This window comes from Anabas testudineus, chromosome 5 (genome assembly GCF_900324465.2).
Source record: "Anabas testudineus chromosome 5, fAnaTes1.2, whole genome shotgun sequence".
Classification (NCBI taxonomy): Eukaryota; Metazoa; Chordata; class Actinopteri; order Anabantiformes; family Anabantidae; genus Anabas; species Anabas testudineus.
Genome location: NC_046614.1, coordinates 9,654,828 through 9,680,650, shown reverse-complemented (window position 1 = coordinate 9,680,650; position 25,823 = coordinate 9,654,828). Strand labels below are relative to the sequence as shown.

The window sequence follows — 25,823 nt, the reverse complement described above, 5'->3', positions numbered from 1 at the left end:
GCTTCGTACCAGGGCTGACAATTAACTGTCGCACAATGACTGGATTTCTCTGATAACCTTTTATTTGTTCCTCCTGCACATCGCCACTCGTGCAATCTTGTTCCATACATAACCGGCCAGAGAGATGTGAGCCGAGGTGAGCTCAAATCTCTTCTGGCATATTGTACATATGTCAAATATATCTTGATACAAGGCTGCTCTGTGTGCGTTAACCAGCACTGCTGCGTTTCCCCACACAAACCACATCTTTGTGGTGAGCTTGTCCAGTATAGCCTAAATTATATTGTTTATGGCTGACATCAGAGGTCATTAGGTCAATGATGGCGAACTGTGCACAGATGTAATGGGAGACAGTGACCTCTGGTGGCATATGAGAGTGTGAGATAGAGCATGCAGGTTTTATGTCAGAGAGTGTAGCGCTAGAAACAAGGCAAAAAGGAATTTCACAGCCTTTGACGTCCATCTGCCTTTCCTGTTAAAATGTCCCCTTCAGTTCATATGATTTCATGCACAGAGGCTGTAGTCTTGGTGGACCTGCTCCTGCAGATGACAAAATCAAAAATCCTGATGGCAAAACACTCCTCTGGATGATGTTTCATCCTGTTTACATATTACCAATTGTTTAACAACTGGGTCAGGGTATCTCCAAAATAACTGGTCTTGTGAGGTATTCATGATATGGTCAGTACTTACCAAAGGAAAAGTAGTTCAAGGACATGGTCATGGGTGCCCAAGACTCACTGAGGCACTTAGTCCCACAGAAGACCTCCTGGAGCACAAATTGCTGCTTGGAGTGTGTGTGCATCAATGAACTACCTGGTGAAGAGTTAACACGATGCGCTATGGAAACTCGATCATCAAGGCCCCAGCAAACAATCTGCAGGACTCTTGTAAAGATGCGCTGCATCTCCATGTGTTTGATGCCAGAGGACACGTTCAGAGGTCCTGTGAAGTCCATATCTCAAAGGGTCAGAGATGTTTAGGAGTGGGACAAGCACAACAATACTCAGGTGGCTTTAATGTTGTAGCTGATCAGTGTATATTGAGCACAAAATATAATTTGGGATGCTTCAAATTTAGTTACCTAATAGCTAATAAATGATTAAAAGTAGCATTTGATAAGCGATGTCAATAAACTGGATTAAAGGTTAAAGGTTAAAGGCTTCTTTATAAAAAACAAATCACACAGAAGCTCGCTGCTATGTACAACTGTTTATTTTTGATTTCCAAAACATCTGACAAAAATAACATTACATAAACACCAATTTATAATAGAAAAAAGAAGTTCTTTGAAAAAAAAAAAAAAAGACAAAAGAAAAATTGCAATTACATTAGAATTTAGGTGACAACATTTTTTTCATAATTGGAGCCATATCATGCTGACCTACATAGGCAGTTTATGGCTAGTAGATTCATCAGTATGCATGAGTTACAAACATTACATTAAGTGCTTTTGTTGGTTCAGGCATAATTGAATGTGGCATGATTTGGGTTCACAATGCAGGGTTAGAATTCAATGCCAATTCATATGTTATTTCTTATAAAAGATCCATATACGTGGCTGACAGAGTACTAAGAAAGAAGCCAATCTCACACTCGGACAACCTTCTCATTCAAAATGAGCTGGGGAACATCTGAAGCCAGCTTCATTACCACCCTCCCTGCATTACAAAGGGTCATGTTATGGCACACAGCTCAGGGTACATGTGACCATGGCGACACTGTTCCTCAGTATTCACTGATCAATAAAACTCTCTAATTTCATTCAGTGTTTACCTGAAGCAGTTTGACATGAATACAATAAAACTTTGTTTAAATTCACCAAAGTGAGTAGTTGCTTCATTAATATGATACCAAGATCTGAATGGAATTTGTTTTCCTAATAAACACTACTAAGTTGCGTACATTTCAAAAGACACCATTTTTCAATGAGGCTTGTCGCACAGCTGCGGGACGACACTTTGGACAATGTCTTCATTATGTAGTGTCTATGATACACAACTTGGTAATGCTCAAAACGAAAGCAGCACTGCATGGATACTGAGGATTTCACCCCTCCTAATTCCCCTTGTTTGACCAAACATTGGCAGGGAATGATGGAAGGTGCGGGAGCAAACTTGTTGACGTGACGACACGGAAAAGGTATGGAGGAAATGAGGGGACAAGGTAAGGTGACGTACTACAGAGCAAAGACCATGCTAACAGTAACAAGTGGAGCACAAACACACCTGTTTCTCCTACTGCCATGAAAGTCTGTCAGGTTGTTTCTTCTGAACGGCTGCATTAATTCCACAAAGTTCTCATCATCAGTTTGTCCTTAAGAACGATAAAGATAAGGTAGACGTCGGCAACATGGCAAGATTAACTGGCTCTGTTGCTGAAAACTACACAGATATCCCAAAAACAGAGATTAGAGACAACGATGCAGAGATGGATGTCACTTTAGGAGTAAATGCAGCCTTGTTCAAGCCAGTCTAAGCCCCGCTGGTCAGAGTGCAGGCACTATATTAAAAACACTCCTGGTAATTTGTGCGTTAAAAAAAAAGGCAATGCTAAGTCTGAGAAGAAAAAACTGTACAAAAAACAAAAACAACGACAAACAAACAAAAAAACAAACTATGAATGACTTCATTAGCTGGACTCTCCCAGATCTGTGAGATATCTCTGAGGTAATCAGTGAAGTATGACTCATTAGACAGCAATAAATACCAACATGAATACAAATATTACAAAAAGTAAAAACAGAGGCAAATGCTTAATGCTAAAGCAAAATCTGAGCTAAAAGAGGTAGGTTTTTTTAGGTAGATTATGGTGTACATCCATTGTGGACACTCCTTTTTGTAAGAACTACATGAAGTTGATTCCATTACAATCCCTGTCCTAAAAAAAAAAAAAAAAAAAAAAAGTTGAATGGGAGATGGCCAACTGGTTTCTATAAACAATATCATACAAGTTTTACAGACAGGATTTGTAATGTCAACAGTTACACCAAAAACTTCAAAAATGTCTAAGAACATGATAAACTGTAAAGCTTGCTGGTGATAGTGTACCATGAGTTGTATATTGCAGGCATTGTTACTGTGTTATGTTGCCAATATTAAGGAAATATCCACAAAGATGGATCCATCTAACTGCGGCAGATTTCCTTTCATGTGTGGTTTTCAAGTTCCAGTATTTAAACAACCACATTGCAGAGTTAAAACTTACGGATTCTGAGCAGCTTACTGTGGTAAAACCAAACAGGAAACTCTGGAGAAGTCGATTTCGATCCAGCTGTATTTGTATTTGTATTTCTGTACAGTATATTGGGTGGAAAAGCCCTCAAAAACAATACTTAATCACATATTTAACCATACAAGGGAAATATGGGGTTTCATTATTATGATACAACCTAAACTCAGAATTCCCCTGACACTACTTGGTACTGACCGAAATATACTTGTTCAGTTAGTGGCTGTATGATTGCATCCTCAAGACTTTTCCTGTTCGGTTTTCAAATCCCCAAGAGCAACGCGTCTTTTACCCTGTTCTTTTGTGGAGGGAACTCTCCCTGTGGCACTTACATGTTCACCAAACCTCCCACTGTATTAAACATACACAAATCAACACCGCATGTCTATCTCAAACTGAAAATAGAATGCCAAATCAAACCACTATCTACATACAGACGTATGTATCTAGAAAAAAAATAATAAAAATCAATACGGAGACTTTTCAAAACTTCAGAAGTCAGTGTTCAGTAACCAAGCACATCATACCCCTCATCCATCTAACAAACTATACATATGAGTGGTACTGCCTAAAGACACTCAAGCTTCGACTCCTAAAATTTCAATCACAGCAGGGGAATCTGTGGGACACCTGGAAAATATATGTATATATGTATATATACATACACACACATATATGTGTCCAACCCTGCCAGCTTATAGACGGTCACAGTGACTGATAATGATGAGCTGGAATAAAGCCACAGTGATGGAGGTTTAAGAAAAACTCTGGGCTGAACGGGTTTAAAGCAACAACTACCATGACTTTGTCACAAGAGAAACGCGTTCAGCTCAACAACAAATATATCCTCTCTCTCTTTCACCATCTTCCTCTCAGGTCACGGAGTGACCCCGGTCTGCCGAGATGAAGGAAGCTCTAGGTCTGACATCGGAAGCCCATTTCACCAATCACAGGAACCGTTTTAACAGATGTCTTCAGTCACACAGTAAGCAGAAGACGAAAAGCAGGTTTGAGACTTCGTGTCATCTCTGCAAATGATTTAAGCCAAATCATATGCACTTGGCAGGAATTAGACCTAACACTTCTTTGGGGAACTGCCTTGATATAAAAGACATGTCATCGGATAATTTTACTACAATCCCACATGCAGCAAGCCATACTGATCTCTAAACCTAAAGCATGTAAATTCTCCTGGCAGTTTGGTTTAAAAGCCATTAGATGCTGTCTGGTGAAGCTTTAGCCAAAGATGACTGACAGAAGAGAGAAGGCATATATGTTTCTATCATACACAAACTTGTCTTCCAAAAGCCATAGATAAATAGCATATATGTTTAGCAGATTATATAATGAAAATATCCAAGGCTCTGGAGTCATCATTTTGATGTAGTGTAATGTATCAGATATATAACTACCTTGGTGATCTATATGGCTTATATTAGAGAGCAGCACAGTATGTTTAGCCTGTCCCCTTTCTGAAAATGAACCTTAGAAATTAGTCAAATACATCAACCCACCATAACACAAATAATAATTTGACCGAGTTAAATCACAAGCAATCCCTGTTAAACCATTCCCATCTCATTCTTAAGATAAAACATGATCTTAGTCAAAACAAAGAGCATAGTGTCTCAGAACATAGTGAGAAAGAATCAAAAATGAAAAAGGATCAATATTCTATTTGCATATATATTTTTGAAAGAAAAAAAAAAGCCTTGAGAAATATCTATGTAGCCCTATGTACAGCGGCAGACATATTATATATACCTGGTATTTACATGATGCAGCCACTAGAAGGCTGCGCAGCATACATCATCAAACAGGAGGGCCTGGGTGTAGAGGTGCTCTCCACCGCCACAACCGGGCCCTGAGACATTCTAGAAAATCCACTTCCCAGTCAGAAACGAAAGGGGTGTGATATCTGAGGAGGTCTGAAGCAGCTTCCTAAGCTCTCCACCCACTGAGCTCCCTGTATACTGAGGAGAAACAATTCATGGAATTGTTTTTAAAGGTGAAATGATGTACAAAAAACAAACAAAAAACAAAAAACAAAAAACAAAACAAAACAAAAAAAGAAAACACCCACTGCAATTACATCCATATCTATGCCAATTCCAAGTATGGTATGCAGCTATATATTAACAAGACAGGCCCCTTGCTTTGGCCTCAATTCACTATTCCAGTTAGATTTGGCATTTTAGCCCTTTAGAATTTGTGATATATAGACAATATCAATACTGTATATTAATACATAGGCTTACATAGTAGCTTACATAGTAAAAGGTGGTATAACAGTGCTTAGGATACATGTGGTAGCAATTAACTATTTACAGGGAAATAAACATTTAGAGAAGAATAATGAAAAACAATTTCAAAAGAGAGTAACAAGCCATAATGCAGGCTTAGTTTGATTGACAGTTAGCAGTGTAAAAGTAGCACATTTAGTGGCTAATTCTCACCCAAAACAGCATTCCTATCAAAACCTCACTGAATTACAGACTAGTCTCTGTACTCTGCAGTATAAACCTAAATAATGACATTTTCCTTCATAGACTGTGAGGCTAGTCAGACAACTTGCGTGAAGACCATGGAGCAGCAAAGTTATTTGGAGGAACTGGAAGCTTTGTGAAAGTAGTAGTGAAGCAGTTGGCCATACCTTTGGTGAAAGGTGAAAGGCATGTGTTTGGAAATTGTATACAGAGTCATATACATACACCGCCCTGGAGAGAGGCAGATCAAAACAATGTACAGGATTTTTGTTTTTTGAAACAAACAAAAAAACAAACAAACAAAACAAAACAAAAGAAACAAACAAAAAAAATTAAAGTAATGTGCAGGCACTGCTTTTGCACTGATAAACTGAAATGTCATCAATACTGTATCTAAAGTATTCTGTGTAAAAATTACTGTTTCACATAGGTGATGTAAATATAAAACAACCCCAGTAAAACCAAGAGGTAGCTCAACTGAATGGCTAAACGAATAACTGAGTATGTTTGTTGTATTGGCGTGTGTATGTACACACACAAAATGTCCTGGCATTTGAAGCAGCTGTTTGTTGATTTAAATACAGACAAAAACATTGTATATAGGCAAAGAGTGTGTAGAGTTTAAACTGTATTCTCTAAAGTTCCCTTGTTTACGGTTTCTCTTATCATCTGCTCGCTCTCCACAAAACCTTGGCCTTTACATCAAGATAGAATTCTTTAGACACGAGACACACAAAACCATACATCCAACACACACACACACACACACACACACACACACGCAACTTTCTCTCCTCTGCTTGCATCACACTACACACCTCCATTTAGTCCATCCAGCACATGCTCAGCTCCCTCCCTCCATTATTTACCCCCAGGGGCACTTTCTCCAGCTTGTGGACTACTGCTGAGGTTGAGAGGCCTCTAGGAGACTTCGCTGCCGAACACCTCCAATACCAGCGGGGTGAGCTGCATACTGTGCTCTGGCTGGAACGACAGCGAGCGGTACTGCTTGGAGTGCTCCTCGTTGAGGCTGCGCAGGTCGGCCAGCTTCTGGATCATCTTGGCGTAAAGCAGGCGCTCTCCTGGGTGGTGAAGCTGGATGTATGCCTGCAGGGTTTCTGAGAGTCGGTCTTGGAGGGCTTCAATCCTTGCATGATCCTGTACACCTGGGCGGTCTGCAGCAGAAGATATTCTTGATTGTTACACAACAACAATAAAGCATTGTTAGGCAACTGAAGATTACAATACTTGTGTCTGGAATGATTTCTGAATTTCTTTATCCTTGAAAACAATAAAAGCAATTCATTGCACGTTATATAAAGTTGCATGATCTCTGTGCATGTATTCTACCATTCTGCTAATTTTAGATCCAGGAGAGCACATCTATGCATTGTTAATGAGATGCCTCATATGCACAAAGGGATGCAAATATCCACTTGGTTACACATGCAAACTTGCATAACTAGACACATATAATATGCACTGTATCTTCTACAGATGCATATCTTAGAGGTAGCTATTTACCACAATAAAAGCCATAATATTTTCTATTAGAAAAAAAGACAAGGCCCCCAGAAACAGTTCATGACGACACATCATGTTTTTGCTCATCCACACAGACCAGCCAGTAGTACCTGGAGAAAGCAAGCAGATGGCCATCAGCAGCACATGTTCCTCCTCATGCAGGTTGAGCTTCTTCAAGCCCACCTGGAACTTCACCAAAGGCTCCAGCAGCTCCAGAGTGTGGCCCGCTACAGACACAACACACCATTACTGTCTGTGCAGCACATTCACCAAGCTCCACACTTTGTCACTGAGGAAAGGCCCTTGAAGGAACACTAACATCCCCTTTAATCATAAAAATTTCAGTTTGCATATTGGAATAATTGCTGGGAAAGATGATTTGCATCTGAGGTTTGTTTTCAATTGGACTACTAATTGGGGATTTTATTTGTTCACCAAATTTGAATTAGGATCAATGTATATGCAATTTTAGGGTGGGGGGTTATGTGTATATAGACATGCAAATGAGGTGGCATACAAATATAGATAAAAGCTTTTTACTGATTGTTACGGATGATTAACACTGGTGCATTTTAATTATGTTATAAAAAAGTTGTGTTTAAAAAAAAAAAAGATTATTAAACAAATGTAAGCATCACGGTGATCTGCAGACAACTGCAGTTTTACTGCCTTATTTGTGTCCATGTTTTAAGAAGAGCACAACAGAGCAACATCTCTGGTGCAGACAGCGGTTGTTTTGTGCGGTAGGCAGGTCAGGAGTGACATTCTGTTGTTGATCCCGTTTTGTTCAAAAGGCAAAAGAAAGCCAAGCCCACGGGGGCTTCAGCAGATATGCAAGACTGGTTTTTCAGAAAAAATTGCATTAGCAACTATTGCCTATGGGTGTGTACACAAGCCACTGCCAGTAACTTTGTGTTTACTCTCATATTATCGATCCTGTCACCCCCTTAATGCTAGTCTGCTTGATTTGAGCTCCTTAAAACATATTGAAAATATGTATATAATGTAAATAGTCCAGACTAGCTTGTTTTCACAGCAGTCTGGACTGAGGGCTGACCTTTGGTGACATCACTGATCTGGTATTTAAAGTCAGGCGCGCCACAACTCCAGGACATGTCTTCCAGGTTGAAGCTCTGATTTGAGCGCAGCATGATCACCTCAATGGCGCTGGACTTGAGCAGGGCAATCTGGTCTTCTGCGGTCAGTTCCCTAGTGGGAAAAAACATCTGTGAGTAAATCAGCAAATAGTGAACTACTAAACAAATAATCTCTCTGTAGTCTTAATCATCGTGTCAAATATCACAGGAAACTGATGGAGAAACAGGTAAACAATCAAATGCCTGAGCACAGTGTGTTTACATATGAAATTTATCAAAATCATTATCTGAATTATTTATTCCCCAACAATTTTGCTTATCAGTGTTTACTGGCCACAGGTTCAAGGTCAGTCACAGACTTTACGATGTCTGCTGTGTCTTACAAGGCTTAGAGAGACCATCATAACATTCCAATGGTAATCCAACTACGTTTATCACTTGCTGCCAGTGGGAATGACAACTTTCAAGAATTACAGGCCCCAACTCGTTACAGCTTCGGCTATTGACCCCTCAAGGCACAGAGGGCTTGCCCCTGTTGCTATGTTTGGAGAGGAAAGGTGGAGAGGTAACAATGTAAAAGTCTTGAGAAGCCAACAAAACTTTGTATTTACATTCAAAAATAATGTGCTGGCTTGTCTCTTCCACAAGTATATTGGTCTATTTGTTCTGTTTTTGTACTCTTCATCAAACTGGATATCATAAGAAACAAACTTGTACCATTTGAACATTTGAAAAGACACTTGTTTGTGTTTAAAAAAATGAGAGCTTGTCAGAAAAACAACCCGAGGGTCTAACTGCAAGGGAGGCAGGTGACTGCTGAGGACTAGAAGAGTGTTTTCTTTCAAGGTTAGGCAATCACCTACTAGCATACTTAAAGGGCAAAACTTCACTATAACAACACTATGTTGGCAAATGTATAACCATGCTCAGCTAAATTTTCCACGTGTCAACTGTCTATAATATACAGTGCAACATTAATTTGTGGCCTTTAGACCATAACCATCGCTGTGGCACAGTCATCAGGAAGAAAAACAAGTAGGTGGACAAAGTCTTCACCACCTATTTAGGTAAAGAGTCACTCAGAGACATGCAAAACAAAAAGAAGTTCTGAAGAACAATTCTATTAATAATATAGCTATATTTAGACAAACAAAAATTAAATAAAAAAATACCAAACATCACTGATTGGTTACAAAAGCAGGACTACTCTGAATGCGATAAACGATAAATAAACAAATAAATAAATAAAGTTTTCTGCAAAAACCGAAGTGTAGTGTGTGTGTAATGTGCTCCCCTACCTCTCTGTTACACTGTTAATTTTGCTAGAATGACAATACATAATCATGAGTTTTTTTGTGTGTTTGTTTTTTTTTAACTGGGCGAAGAATGATAAAGGGGGAGGGTTTGCCTTCAGTGAAGATAACCAAATGTGTGTGTGTCTGTCATGCAAATGTTTATCTCTTGGGAAAGGAAGAGAGAGAGATAGGTACATTTTGGTACTAGTGTGCAGAAGAGACATGCTTTGTTTTAAGATGCAACACTAATGAGCAGGTGTTTTTCTGTTATCAACTATATTGATGCACAGGCCTTACTCCAGCAATGTAACCAATTAGAGAGCTCCTGTGTTTGTATTGACCAATCTTTGCTGCTTGTACCTCTAAAGAGGAGCAGAGCATAAGGAGCTTCACAGTGGTGAAACAGCATGCAGTCCTGTGATATACTTCCTAACCCTCCTTTGATCAGATGATCAGATCCCCCTGTATGTAGATGTGTAGTTTGTGCTCTCTGGTATAAAGCTTTGTGTTAAAACTGTGACATTTGTATTTTTGTGTTCAGCTCCCTCAAATTTACTCATTTATGATGATGTAAAAGATGCTCCTCACATCTATACACACAAACCTGAACCCAGGGATCATCTTGGCAAATCCTATGACCTTCTGGATGCTATAGGAGACCAGGTCGGCCAGGTGAGGCAGCATGGAGAAGCTGGAGCCCTCCTCCTCACTGGAGTCAGGACTGCTGCCCTGCTCCTGGTACATCATCAGCAGGTTGTTAAAGTTCATTTTGGTGTCCACTGATTCTGCAGTAAGCAGGATAAAGAGACAGAACAGAAGAAGAGAAAAGTGTTAAACCAAGAACAACCATCACTTCTTCCATTTAAATAAACTGCTGAGAGAAAAGATAGAGATAATGGAGTAGAGAGATTTTGATGATTTAAAAGATCATCAGCCCAGGTCAGAAGAAGTGAGATGAAAGCCTAGACGACAGCTCTGACAACATTTTAAGCATACAGAGGTAGCTGGAGTTGTTTTGCGACATTTGTGCCGGCTGAGTGTTGGCAGTAAGCCATGTGATCGCGTTCCTTGCTGTGCTCACTCCATTAGTGATGGATGCATTAATGAACTGATGTTTACTAGCAGGAGTCAGGTGTCTGCAGGGTACAGGTTATTCACAGGATTTCCTCTGGATTCTTAGTAAAGCAGCATAACAGATTATATAAACCAACATGGAAACAGCTGAACTGGAAAAAGTAAATAGATGTCTGGAGTAATTCTTTCGATATAACATCTCTCAACGCGTTTACCAAACGTTTTATTTTTCCTTGTTTCAAAGTGAGATTTGTTTCCTCTTATGACTTTATAGCACTCTTGTTTTTCACTACAGTTTAAGTGTAAGTCTTACTGTGTCTCTCTTACCTGGAGAGTGACTGAAAGAGTCGGAGGAGGCATCAGATAAAGAGTGGAGAGAGGCAGCTCTGCTAGCACTACGTGTCACTGGGCCCTCACGAACTGGAGGCTGGACAAGAAAAAAAGGCCACATGTAATACCAGAGGAATCTCTAGTAAGTCCAGACACCAAAAAATGAAATTGTGGTTAATGCACTAAAGCATAACTTACATATTACTGATTGACATAACTGAATTTTTACAAATTTTAAAGTAATGTCAGTATTGATGTTTTTGGATCTATGGCTGTAACAAACTGTAACAAAGGACACTATTTTTATGTTGTCTGAAATCCAATGATGAAAAACAAACCCTGAAGCGGCCAAAGTCAGAGTAAGAGTCATCATATGTTTTGTGGTGCGCCTCCACAAGTGTGGCGATGACTTGACTCTGTTCATCAGTGAGCCGGGGCCGCCGTGCCTCCCTCTCCGCTTCGCGCTGTGCTTCCTCCTCTTTCCTCCTCTGAATCAGGTCCTTCTTCCTCTGCACTTCCTCATCGGTCAGAATGACTGGAGGGGAAATAATAAAGAGACAATGAGGCAAAGAATGACTGAATCATACACACACACAGGAAAAAAACTTTTCAGGAAAAAGAACATCAAATGCAGCTTTTGCATAAGAGTGACATTTAAAAAAAAGCAAAAAACATTGGATAGTTTCACGAAAACAACAACATAAAAAGAACAGCCAGAATATCTACATATCACCAAAAGTAATTGGAGGTGATCTGCTTTTAAAGCTCTTTAGTACGTACATGTGTTTGATATTGCAATGACAGCCATGTCAATGTGGTGCTGACTGGGTGGGGGGGATGTTATTCTCTGGAGGAAGAGAATGGGAGGGGACGGGTCCATATGGAGACCCCTGCTGCACTGAACAAGTGAACACATTGTCTTTGTTCTATTCGCTCCTTGTTGTTCTAGCCACTGAATTAGCTCACAGTCAGGGAGGAAGAGAGGGAGAGGGAACTGGTTCTCTGCAACATGCTGCTGTTTTTGCAACACCAACACCACTGGCTCCTGTTAAATGTACAGTAAATCGTAGTGCTGGTGCCTCCGCTCTCATGGTATTCCCACAATCACTTGAGGGGGGAAAAACAAAAACAAACTAACAAAAAAAAAAAAAAAAAAAAATCAACTGGAAGTGAGAGGCCTTTCTTTAAAGAGGCTCATGGACAATATCCGGATATAAGGGGAAAACAAGAAAAGATGTACCTGCTATTTACAGGCAATGAAAATAAACACAACTGTGTGGAAAGAAGAGGCCTTGCTAGATTGCGAGAACAGCAGGTGTTTAAACTTCAGATGGAGTATACTTACTGTATACAATGTGACTCCACTAGTTCAAACAGAGCACGTAAACACTCTAATGGGGGCAAAGACCCAGAGATACTTGATCTCAGTCCAAATATTACAAAAAAAAATTGAGAGGGATAGTAAGCCCCCTAAACTACAAACAACAGTTGTGTAAATGTTATTACCAAACTGAGAAAGAAATAATTAATTAATTAAAAAATTTTATTTATTAAATACGTATAATAAGATAAGATTTAAGATTTAATGCAATTTACAAACATTAGCCACTATTAATCGTTGTCTCAGGTGTCCCCACTATCCAACCCAGGATCTTCATACAAATTAATGACATTATGTTAGTACCAGGCACAGCTACAATCATACAGTATAGAGCAGAGAATTGCCCTGAAGACATGTGGCTGACCTGCCATACTTACACTCTTTCATCATGCCAATGTCCACACAACGTTTGAGCCGGCATGCCTGGCAGTGACGCCTGTTGTCCTTGGTGATGGTGCAACTGCCATTAAAGGGACATGTGAAGGTGGCCTTGCGTTTCATACTGCGCCTAAATAAATTGTACACATTTTACAGGCTGTTAATGAGTAAACTGTTATATAAACACACAAAAGTAAAATGCAAATAGGTTATTTAATGCAAGTTATTATGAATGTTGTTTTGGCTCCGAACACATTTGTAACTATGTTGATTTTGATTTTATCAAATATGGTATTCTGGGACCTTGTGTGTTTTGCACAGATAATAATCATGGTAGAACTGGATAAATATTTTTGCCCTTCATGTCTGGGACTGAGTAAAACAGCATAAATATGGATGAGGGCCAAGGAATCCAGGTGTAAGCAAGAAGTCTTGCCAAATGATGACGCACAGACTAATGATTTAGTCAATGATGGACATGTATGTATGAACATTTATGCATAGACGTGAGCAAACACACACACACACACACACACACTCATAGTGAGAGTTCAAACAAGGGCCAGCTGAGAGACGAGGAAGGCGATTATTAAACATCCGTCTTTTTTATCCTCTCCCTTTAAATATCAACACTGCTGAGAGGAATGGACGCAAACAGACAAATATATCAAACAACCACAAGCACAAAATATCATGACTTGCTCTAGTTTTGTCTTTTGTTAAATTGGAAACTCGTGTGCATCAGTGAGGAGGCAGCAGCCAAGGCATTATTTGCAGGACCGATCTCATTTGTATTCTTCACCTGCTGTTGAGCATTAGTGTGAACATGAATGCTGTCAGAGGTTGTGTGTTGTTTTTATGTAACTGTGGGTAGAAACTATGTTTAAAGTTTTAGCGTGTGGGTGGTCATTACATATGTATGTTCAGACCTGTGTTGGTCAATACGTATTCTTTTGTTTTTGTGCTTGTGACACAAAGACTACTTACTGTGTGTGTACATACCTATGTGCATGATATATGGTAACTTATCACACATGCATTTGTTTACCTGAAAAAACCCTTGCAGCCCTCACATGTCATGGCATTGAAGTGGAAACCGGTGGCTTTGTCACCACACACGCCGCAGATCCGTGGCACGTTTCTATCGAACTCATCAGGAGGCAAAGTAGACGTACTAACAACTGTGGGCTCCATCACTGAACAAACAGAAGAGAATGGAAACAGAAAAACTAATGAAATCTGTTTTAGGTTATAAAAGTTGTTGACTTATTAAATAACTTTGCCACATATCATGAAGCATTAAAAAGAAAGAACTGTTTATCTGTTCAATGTTGCACTTCACATGACATCTGAGCGAAAATGATCAGTCAACCATGGCATTAAAAAACAATTTCTGGTTGTTATTAGCGGTTGCTGTAAAAAGTCTACACAAAATGTGACACTTCTCTCTGTACTTGTCTCCATGCCAACCAAACACTGACCTTTCCTTCAGGACAGATTCAAGTCGTCCCTGTTTTCCCTTTAGAGGTGAATTATGCTCCAGTGTTTTAATACTGAATTGAGGAATGGAGGCCTTATGAATCAAAAGGGATCATCACATCACTCCATAATGTTAAATCTTGTTAACATTTGATTATATTCTGTTCTAAATATCAGTTTCACTCAACAACCTTGTGATAGGGAGGAAAAAAAAAACACGTCACCACAAGGCTAACATCCTCATAAACAATAACTGTCTTTTTCACAAAGTTCCCTTCTTATTCTTCTGTTGGCTTTCACTGCAGTGTGAAAGTGAAGCAAATGATGGGAGACTTAGGGCCAAGGAAAGGAAGGGGAGAGCCACTAAACCTCAACAAACTCACAAATCAACAGCCAATGAGGTGAGGGCCCTGCTGAATAATTTAAAATGATTTGAGCTCTCTGTTGTTCATGTCTAATTAAAAAACACTGTTCTAGGCAAATGTTTTATACACTCCTGTAAATTCAGCTACTTGGCTTGTTGTTGTGAATATTATGACCAGTATGCCTTAAAACCAAATTCTGTTTCTGGCCAACTCTATTACCAGGAAACCTCAATAAAACAAAAGGTCAAAAGAAGAAATGAAACGACAATGTACTCTCAGTAATTTCTCACAATATGCAGAAGAGAAAAAAAAAGATCTTGTGGCTCAAATATATGTTGTAAAAAGACCATTTGTCCTTTGCTTTGTGGCCGTGTATGAACAGTGTGTTTGTGCCGTTTGTTGTTGTATAGTCTTTCCGGATCATCTTGGTGCACAACTTGTGTTTCTTTCTCCCCCTCTCTCTTTCACACAGATCTCGTCCTTCTGAGAGGTAAACATGTTGACTCACAAGTCCTTAAGAATGGCATACCAGAATGACAAGGCTGAATGAAAGCCTGCACATCCATCATGTTAAATAAATTTCTTCATGACAGTGTTATAATAAGATTTACCTATGGGCAATCCAGGATAGGACCACCAGGTTATGTAGATCAAATATTCATGCTCATGTACAGTATTAAGAGTAGTTAACAGGAGGCCACAGGTCACTAACCAAACAAAGTATAGTATCTATAGCTAATAAATACAAATTCATTCCTTTAGGTAAGCCCAACATATTAGCCACAATATTCTAAATGCTATCATGTAATGAAATGTTACACAACACTGGCCAATATAATTAGGACAGCCCTTTATAAAATCTATTCTACTGCATGCAGGCAGACCAATCCCAGCAGGCATTCACACTCATCACTCACTGTGAGCCAAAGAAGAAAACACCCATTTGCCTTACTCTATCTTCAACTAAGCAGTGAAGTCGGTCCTCTGTGATTACATTCAGTTTTGACAGACCATTATACTAAATGCACGGTAGTATTAAGAGAGCTCTAAATAATGCATCAGGTTATTAGACCAAATCTGTACTCATTCTAGTCTTGGACAAGCAAAGCTGGGGAGCAGATTTGAGCTTTAGGATTCTAGTAAATGTTTTTGTTCTGGGGAATATATATATATATATATATATATATATATATATATATATATATATATATATATATATATATATATATATATATATATATATATACACACACACACACACACACACACACACATACATACAATGATATACATGGCATGTGTGTACACTGCGTGACAGCGTCAATCTAATTTCTCACTATTGTCATTAGGGAATATTACTGTAATAAAATAATACTGTCCTGAATGTGTTACAGTATAAGGCATAATGCCTAAGGGTAACTAATCCTTAGGCTTACAGTTGAGTCCAGCTTTATGATTTTTCTTTAAATCAGATGGTAGGCTACCAGAATGCGCTGTGTATAATTGCAACAAATGAGAAGCTTTTAAAACTACAAAATCACTATCATGTGTTTCGTTTCCAAAAGAAGGGACATTGTGCATTGATAATGACTGTATTATTCTAATGTCTTGCAGTCTAGCAACTGCTGAACTCCAACCTGTTGGAACTAAAAACCTCTCAGATGTTTAACAGATTTGTTTCTGCTTGCAAACAGGAGCAGCACGTTTTTAGCACACAAGCTTACAGATAGTAAGTGACAACTTGGGTTACGCTGCAGATGTGGTTTGACACACTTCTAAGGCACTTTTACTGTTCTGTATAATTAGATTTACCAATTTTTTGAAACTCATTTTATTTTATTAGCATCAGGTCTTCTAATATAAAGCAATACTCAATAATAATTTTGGCAGCTAAAAAACAATAACTATTATAAATAACCTGTAATATAGCAATGACTTTAGTGTTCATCTACTCTGAAACAGACAAGTTTGCTTGTAATTCTCAACTTGATGACGTGGTATGAAAATATACAAATACTGTAAGAAAGTTACAAAAACGTCCTCTTTTTTCTGTGGTATGACATGAAACATGATCTTTGGCTTTATAGGGAAAAAAAAGCTTAGTTAATAATAAACCCACTGAAACTAGAGTAAGATGGCAAGTCATTTTGGTATCATGAGTCCTTAAAGATGAACATTAGTCTGTAAATGTTTATCAGCTAGTTTGTAGGCAAGATAAAAGCCAATCAGGCAGATAAAAATAACAAATAAATGTTTTTATATCAGTGCTTTAAAACTTTAAAGTGCTAAATTCACTGTCTGGTTAAACATTCTTTGAGGCTGCAATGATGTATAAAGCATTTTTTATATTGTAAACAAGCAAGACCTTTTTTTACTATAGATTTTGGAGTGGAGATTTCTTGCAATGTTGCAATACTGGCCAATTTTACAATTAGTAAAAATTAGTAAAAGAAATTATAAAACAGAGAGTCAGTTAAGAGAGAGTTAACAATTATAGAGACATTACTGTTAGCCCAAGACAATGTGAGTTTCATGTTGTGATGTGGATTAAAATACCGAAAAACAGAAACTAACACAATAGGTTAGTGTTGAGACTGACATACAGTGATATATATATATATATATTTCTATCTATCTATCTATATCTATATATATATATATACTGTATCTGTGTCAAAGAAAAAACAAGGACAGTGATAGACACAGAAAAACAAGCTTCAAATAGTTCTAACAGTGTAAATGAGTGCATTTGTGTACAGTTCATTCAGAAAATATACCCACTTCACTTTTTTCAATTTTGTTATGTTGCACCCTAACAATAGAGTTGAAAAAGTTAAATTTTTTCATTAGTCTACACTCTGTAACTCATAATCACAAACTTAAAACAGAATTTGAGATATGTCTGTAAATATATTGAAAATAAAAAACTGAAATGTCACACTGCCATAGGTAATCAGACCCTTTGTAACTAAATTTAGCTCAGGTGCATCTCTGCAGCCTCTTGATGTTTCTACACCTTGATTGGAGTCCACCTGTGGTAAATTACATTGAGTGGACAGGATTTGGAAAGGCACACACCTCTCTATAGAAGACCTCGCTGGCTGACAACATGCACTATATCAGTAAACAAAAACCATGAGGTTAAAGGAACAGCATGCAGAGATGAGAGTCAGGATTATTGCAAGGTGCATATCTGACTAAGACTACACAAAATATCTGCTGCACTGAAGGTTCCCAAGAGCACAGTGACCTCCATTATTCTGAAATGGAAGAGGTTTGGCACAACCAGGACTGGCTACCTGGCCTCACTAAGCAATTAGAGGATAAATGAGGTGACCATGAACCCAATGGTCACTCTAACCAAATTATGTCCAATCATTGCAACATACCACAGCTGGGTAAATTTCAATTGTTGTTGCAAATGGTCTGTTTACTTATGCCAGTATTGTATTTTCTTTTATCATACATGTGCAAACATTTCTAAAATTCTGTTTTCTCTTTGTCATTATGTATTACTAGATTAATTGAGGGAAAAAATAATTTGAACAACTGTAGTGCCAGACTGCAACATAACATACTGAAAAAAAGTGAAAGGATTCTAAATACTTTTTTAAATGCACTGTATGATTACTAGTTACACCACTGAAAACTATGTGGAAAAAAACAGGTGTAACATAGTAAAAATGTGTAAGCATGTTGTCACTCTGTTTACGTGTCAGTTGCACCTCAATACACAGGCAATAAGATGAGTTGTCATTTATTACCCTGTAAATGGTCAATTACTTTTGGCAGTAAGAGAAAGAAAGTGCCAGCCCACAGGAGAGAGCAGTGAGTGTGGTGTAGGAGGAGAGAGGATGCACAAGAGAAGCAGTCCAGGGAGGTGGGTTAGATGGATGGAGTAGAAACAGACAGGACTATATACATAGATACAGTGAGTACAGCAGCGGTGACCTCTTTGTCACATTGAGTTTCTGTGTCACAAATCCCCACTGTAACCTTCTGCATGTTGCAGATATGAGAAAAGAGTAAGAGTATAAAGAGCAAGCATGCTGCAGTTGGCCCAGAGAGGGACCATCGACACAAACTGTGTTTTTTGATTTAAAAAGCAGGCTAAAAATACACAGTAAAAAGCCACTTCAATTACTGGCTAAATATAAATATCCGTCTTATCTCTGACAGCTCTTCATCTTGAAAAGCATCAGAGGAAAAGTGCGATTTGTTTTTTATGTTGGAATCACATTTATAGAACGACTTATTTCTTCTGTTGCTGGTTCACTCGTCTTTTTTAAAACCCTAGTAGCTGATTTGAGTTTATTCATGTGTATGGACACTTTTTTGAAAAATCTGTTGACTAGCCAACTAAATTATATATAAGCAAGACTAGAATCTTTATATTTAATCTTAATACAAGTCTTTAGACTGGAAACCTTTAGATTGGAGGCACTGGAAATGTTGGATGTGGTAGACAGGGGCGAACCACATGTGACAACCACCACACCCTCCTGCTCACCCAGCGGGAAAGAACACTGAATACCAGTAACAGTAATTCATTATTTTCAGAGTTTGTTAGGAAGGCTAAACTGACTGCAATAATTTAAGAGTTAAGTTTGTTTGTTGTTAAAATAAATAAAAAAAGTGCCTTTTGCAGTAATCACACCTTCACAACTCGTTCGATCTGTTACATTAGAATCACATGATAAACTCCATCTGAGAAACAGAGAAGTAATAAAGAGATGAAAAAGCAATGCAAACTAGAATACTGCAGCTTGGGTGTCTGACACAGCAGCAGAGGCCGATGAGCAAGGGATGAGGCCTGCTATAATTATGGACTGTACCACAAATTAACTCTAGCTTGTCATTTTAACTGGGTGGTAAAAGCTTCAAAATAAAGACACAACCCCAGATTTGCTGATGCATTTGGAGGAAAGAATAGGGAGTTTCTCCTTCTTTTAACCCAGGAAACTAGCTGAGGGAGAACAAGTGCTACTTAGCATGCAGTGGGTCAGTGACTCATTTTTTCCTTCTTTGATTTATTCGCATCATGGCTGAAATTACACGCATGTGTCTCATAATCCAGAGACAAACTTTAGAAGTGTTCCCAGGTTGGATTTAAAGACATGACACTGTCTGCAGAAGCCTTAATGCAGATAGATAGCTCATCAGTTGTGATATAAATGATCCTGGTGGTCTGGACTGAATTAAGAGCAACATGTCTAAAAAAACACTCATCTTGTCATAGAACAGAATCTCTTTAATAACCTGAGTCTAACCAATGCTACATAAACAGTCCAGTGATTAATTATGTATTAAAGAACACCTGGCAGGGATTTTAACTCAGCAAAGCTGAAGGAATATTCCACCAAAGTTTCCAAAATCTTCAGAAGATGACACAACTTGTGCCACATTTATTTGGGTAACCTGTTTGCACCATCTGCATCACAGTGTCCCAAATGTATAAACTTGTGCTTTCTAATTAGTTGACACTTGATGTCAATCAGTGTGAAATTAAGCATCAACTACAGATGGTGTGAACCTGAGGAACTTAGAATGAGACCTAAAGTGCAAATATGAGAAAAAGTAAATTATGCTCATGATTTTGCATAATGAGGATAGTTGTAAAAACATAACCATTCGTGAATAGGTGTGTTCCTGCAGCAGTTACTGCCACTTCAAGGAGTATAAGGTGCTGTAAGATATTCCTACAGTGCCAAGGTGGACCGTAGCAGGAATCCAAACCACTCACAGGATAGCTGATTTGCCTCTGTTCTACTTGCCATTTAATTTCCAGCTGAACCATTGCCTTTACGCCATTACCAAATAGAAAAGTGGCCATTGGTTTTCCTTGTAAGGTGCCCTGTTATTTAGTTAGGCAACATAAATGAGACCTCAGCTGTGAAAAAGATTTGGAACACAGCCCAGATGTTACATTAACTTTCATCAAAGTCCATATCAAGTTATTATGAAAACCCACCCTCCATCATGGTCCACCATCTAACAAACCTAATTAAGGGGCACCATTAGTGTTTGGGCATTGAAATGATATGTGACTGAGGACAGGGCAAGATAAAACAAAGTGGGTAAAGAGGAGGGTACAGACAGCGCTTAAAGGAGGGATCATTTTAACTGCACACAGACATGCAGGAGAGGGGAAAGCGGGAAATAAAAAACCTCTGGCATCACGTCCCAAGAATGTCAGCAATGAGCTCACAGACCACATCCCAATACATAAGAGTCAGAGTCAGAATCACATCCAGACCTATAACAGCACTGGAAGAAAGAGAGGGACTGCTGTGGAATGCTTCAGTGAGAGAAGGAGGCCTTCTCCGACAGTCCAATGAGCATCCTCCATCTACATCACATGATGCAATCCCACAAATGGTTCTGAAATTGTTCCATGCTACCAAAACTTTCTCTTAACGGGGGGAAAAAAAGAGTGAGAGAGTGGGAGAAAGTTATAAAGGGTGGAAGTGAGAGAGAAGTTGTGGAGAGGGCTGGAAGGAGAAGGGAGAAAACATAAGGCAATGTGTTTTACTGCATACCTTGGGCTGGTCACTGTGAGTACAGAAGAGACATAAAACAAATGAGATCTGGAATGACCCAGGCTGCAGAGAGAATTGGGCTACAATGGAAATACAGGTACACAGGCCTGTGATTCAGCCACTGCCACACATCTAGGCCCACAGTAGAGGCACAACCGATAGTGGAGAAGGAATTTTTAACATGCAGGAAAGTGGGGTTGAAAATACAGAAACAAATACTAATAAAAGTAAACAAAAGAAAACATTATCTGGGATTAGAAACAGAAGTTTAATACAAATCTGCTTGATGTTAAGAAATTTCCTTGAAAAAGAAAGAAAAAAAAAAAAACAACACATTGGGAGGACAGCTAGAGCAGAGAGAACAATGGACAAAAACAGACAATGTAGACCTAACAACAACAAAGTAGACAAACTGAGTCTGTAATGCAGCTAAAGAACTGGCTGAGCAGACTAGTCCAGTCCTGTCCCGTCGCTTCCCTCTCTCGTTCTCCCTCCCGCAGCCTCCACGGCTCTATCTCATGCTATTTTTCTACAATCACAGGGAACATGTTACAGCCACAGTAACAGCACATGACAAGGTGACCTGTGCCCCACACAGAATGGGGTAAACTGGGAGAGGGGGGGTCCCATGTCCCGTGTCCAACCCTATGGTCTGTGCAACACCACCACCTCCTACTCCCCCCACCCAGGCCCCACTGCTGGCCTGCAAGGGGAGAGAGAGGCCGTGACGGGAGCCTGCCCCCTTATGCTGGGCCCCTTACTGGACTCTGGAGAGGGGAAAGAGACGAGGCAGGGAGAGGCCCGCTCAAACACACACAAAAATCCTGTTTATGTCTAATCTGAATTTGACAGTCATGTACATTCTCTAGCAAACAATGTTGTGTACTCATAAAGTCAAATGGACAGAACAGGACAGACAACAGACATGCGGGTGAGGTGGGTGCACATGTGCTTAGCCTTCAAGTCAAAGTTATATAATCTCTATAAAACGTCTTTCTTTCAGAAAATGCTCCCCTTAAAGAATGCAAAATAGAAGAAATCACTCACATTTGTATTTTTATTAAAAACTAAATTTTAAGGGTATATATATATATATATATATATTTTTTTTTTTTAAATATTTATATTTATATATTTATACTAACATTTGTTACATAATCTATTTATACACTGACTGAAATTATTTTTAAAATTAATATACATCGATTTGCTAAGAAGAAATATCTCTGCATGACATGTTCCATACAAGCGCTAATATTAACTCTGTGATGTATCTGGTATAGAAACCACACAAGGGAACTGAGGACCCTAAGACATTAGGAGGAGCTTAACACTTCATTAGTCTCAAAGGCAACTGAACATATGTGGCAAACAACACACATGCACACATACATACAAGTGGGTCTTTCCAGTTAAGTACAGTCCCTTTCATTCTATAGGGTTACATGTGAGAGGAAGCGACCAATTACTGTAGTCACGAAAGGGGGGAGAGGGTAGGCTAATTCACTGTATAGGAGACATAATGGACTGTACCACTGCCACAGCACACAGCTCCATAAACAACTTGCTACAGTTACGTTCAATACGAACAGAAACTGCACAGTTCTACTGAAAAATGACTGAAAAGCTGAAGCACACTCTGTCCTCATTTGGACTAAGTCTCCGACCCTGTCCTAAATACTACAGGTTCTCTTGTAAATTTCCACGTCATTTAAATTCAGAACATATGTAACAACTTATCTCGAGTGAGCTAAGATGTTGAAAAAAATGAAGCAGCTGACATAAAAACAACATCCTACCTGCTATTTTTCCAAGTGTCAAACTGTTTCATAAACGGAAATGGATACATGAGAGAAATATAGCCCTGGGCTTACTGGGAACATAGGTAGGTAAGAATACATACCCCTTGCTGTTGAATGTATTTGGTGCATTTAGATTTACTTTTAAGAGATTAACAGCATGGAGAAAAAGACTGGAGGCTTTTTTTCAGGCATAAGAAAGGCAGGACGCTCGTAGTGAATTAATGATGTCATTATCAGCCAGTGGCTCGAATGTCCATGACCATGAAGTGAGTGGTTAATGTGCAAAAATATAAATATTTGTAGAGTTATAAATAATTCTAGCAACTGCGCAACACTGTGTGTTTGTGAAAGTGACGCTCCCTGTTCAGATAAGACGTGGACTCGTACAGGCAGACTGTAACTGTATGTTACAAGATGAAAGCTGAATGCCACACTAGTAGTTAAAATCACTGCAGCTTATCTGTACTTTATTATGTATTATCAATGAAATAAAAATATGGGCTGTGTTATAAAATGGTAACTAGGCAGCCATTAAATAATATTAAGTCATGAAAGAAATTTCCATCCTATAAACTCAATTTCCAACCTATAAACTCAATGACTGTCCAGATGAATGTATCTTCATCTGGACAGAAAAAAATAACTAAATTAACTGTACTAAATAATTAATTTTCAATTCTGTAGATTTCATTGAAAAGCCCCTAAATCACAGTGCCTCAGACTTATAGTCAAAAGAAAACATGGTTTTCTGCATAAATTGCTCATGATCATTTACCATAGTCACAAATATCAGCAAGCACAATATTTTTAAGCAGATAGACCAAATTCATTGTCTTTCATGTGTTTATTGAACACAGCCATTAAACATACAGTGATCGTGGAAAAAGTAATGGCAACATTGTTTTAATAACTGGTTGAAACACCTTTGGCAGCAATAACCTACCACAAGTGTTTACTGTAACTGTGGATTAGACCTGCACAACATTCAAGAGGAACATTGTGCCAGTCTTTCTTACAGAGCTACTCAGCACTACATATGGTGTAGAAAGATAACCAAGAACTGACATGAAAACATCATCCTAATGATGACTTACAGTGGAAGGAGCATCATAATTTGGGGCTCCATTGGTGCGTCAGGGCCTGGACAGTTTGCCATCATGGAGACGAGAATGAATTCCCAAGCTTATCAAGATATCCTAAAGGATAATTTCAGCTGGTTGTCCACCAACTTAAGCTCAGTTGAAGTTAAGTGAGATGATGATGATGATGATGATGGGAGATGCTGTGAAATTACCTTAAAAGAGCTGTACACATCAAAAGGACACTGCGAAGCAGAATGCTCAAAGTTCCTCCATCACTCTGTATGTTTATTGGCTGTGTTCAATAAATAAATGAAAGGTTGTGACTACGTGTTGTATTTTATCACCTTAGCAATATTGTGTTTGTTGATGTTTGTGACTTTGGTGAAGATCTGATCCCATTTCATGAACAATTTATGCAGAAAACCAAGAGGTGACAATACTTTTTTTTTTATGTAGGTCACATGCTGACAAGTCACATTAAACTTACCCAGTTTTTAAAACTGACAGCACTTCAGAAACTGCACATATACAACTTTTACATGCAATACAGAACTCAGTCATAGTTCATAGTTCAATATTTACAATTGCCAATGTCGTATAATGGTGTAAAAAAAAAAAACACACAGAAAACGTGTGCAAAAATGTTTAACTTGGCAGCAACATAAATCAGCATTTCATTATATGTAAGTAAACAGTAGCTTTTCAAAGACAGGAAAATATCAAAATACTTAACGTCACCAGGTATGAATTAAAAGCACAATTTAAAAAAAAAAAGGAGCTCACCTGAGGTTTTAGCATGCCTTTGTACAACAGGTAAGATTGGAAACCTTTCTTCAAATACTCCCAAGCAGTAGTAATCCTGTTCAGCACAAAGGGGAAAATAGCACGTCGCAAGTCAGTGAGTGGGCCTTTACCCTAGTACCCGACCTGCAGTTGCTCTGTTTATGTAACGCTGAACTATTTTCAACAGCAACACAACTTACACACTCAATTGTAATAATCGTGCAACGCTGAGGCGGCCAGTCGTCCGCACTCAGACAAACACACGACAAAGTTACTCTGCGATTAACATGTTTCTGAGCTTTGGAGCGACAGCGTCAACAATTACAACAACTCCGGGGTCGACTTTAGCATTCCTCCCGTGCATGCGAGTTTCATACCTGAGCTCAACTTTTCCCCATCAAGACAGAGTTGCTTTTAATCCTCTTCAGTCGCCGTGGCTCGTCGTCTTCATACTCTCGCAAAGTGTGTCCCCTCCATTTTGACGAACGTCGCGCTAAAGGTTAGCTGTGAGCGGAGACGCCAGCGTTGGGCTAAACTCAGAGAGATGTGAGGAGACTTACTTCGGGGGAGAAAACGTCAAACTCGTCAGCCCCTCCAGGCGCTGGCTGGTGGTAGCTAATGCTAGCGCGGCTAGCTGGCTGCTTTAACCCTAAATCGCAGCACGAAGTTCCGCCAGCTTATTAACCGCTGCGCGACCAGTGGGCGACGAACATCCAACTACAAACCGGCCGGGACGCCGCTAGCTATCGCCGACGGGCAGCCGCACACGCGAACACGAAGAAAACTCAAGCACACCTACGACAGTCCGACGAGAAATATCCCTCCTTCACCAAGACCCAAATAGATGGCCATTACTTTTGTTATGCACCGCCCCTCCTCAGGACCTCTACGGGGAAAAAGGGATTCCCCCCCAGCTCCTCCGGTAACCAATCACAGGTGGGCTTGGCGGTTCTCCTGCGCTGTGGTTGGTGACATTT

At 39.1% G+C, this 25,823-nt stretch overlaps 1 protein-coding gene across 1 annotated transcript; it reads right to left on the bottom strand.

Moving 5' to 3' along the window:
* Positions 1-1,223: 1,223 nt before the first annotated feature.
* Positions 1,224-25,823, bottom strand: LOC113154632 (vitamin D3 receptor B). Its single transcript, XM_026348937.1, has 10 exons — positions 25,224-25,823; positions 24,847-24,922; positions 13,845-13,992; positions 12,796-12,926; positions 11,376-11,572; positions 11,035-11,134; positions 10,238-10,418; positions 8,299-8,450; positions 7,352-7,468; positions 1,224-6,892 (listed from the first exon to the last, which is right to left on the bottom strand). Exons 3-10 carry the CDS (start codon positions 13,988-13,990, stop codon positions 6,639-6,641), a joined length of 1,278 nt encoding a protein of 425 aa, XP_026204722.1. The 5' UTR covers positions 13,991-13,992; positions 24,847-24,922; positions 25,224-25,823; the 3' UTR covers positions 1,224-6,638.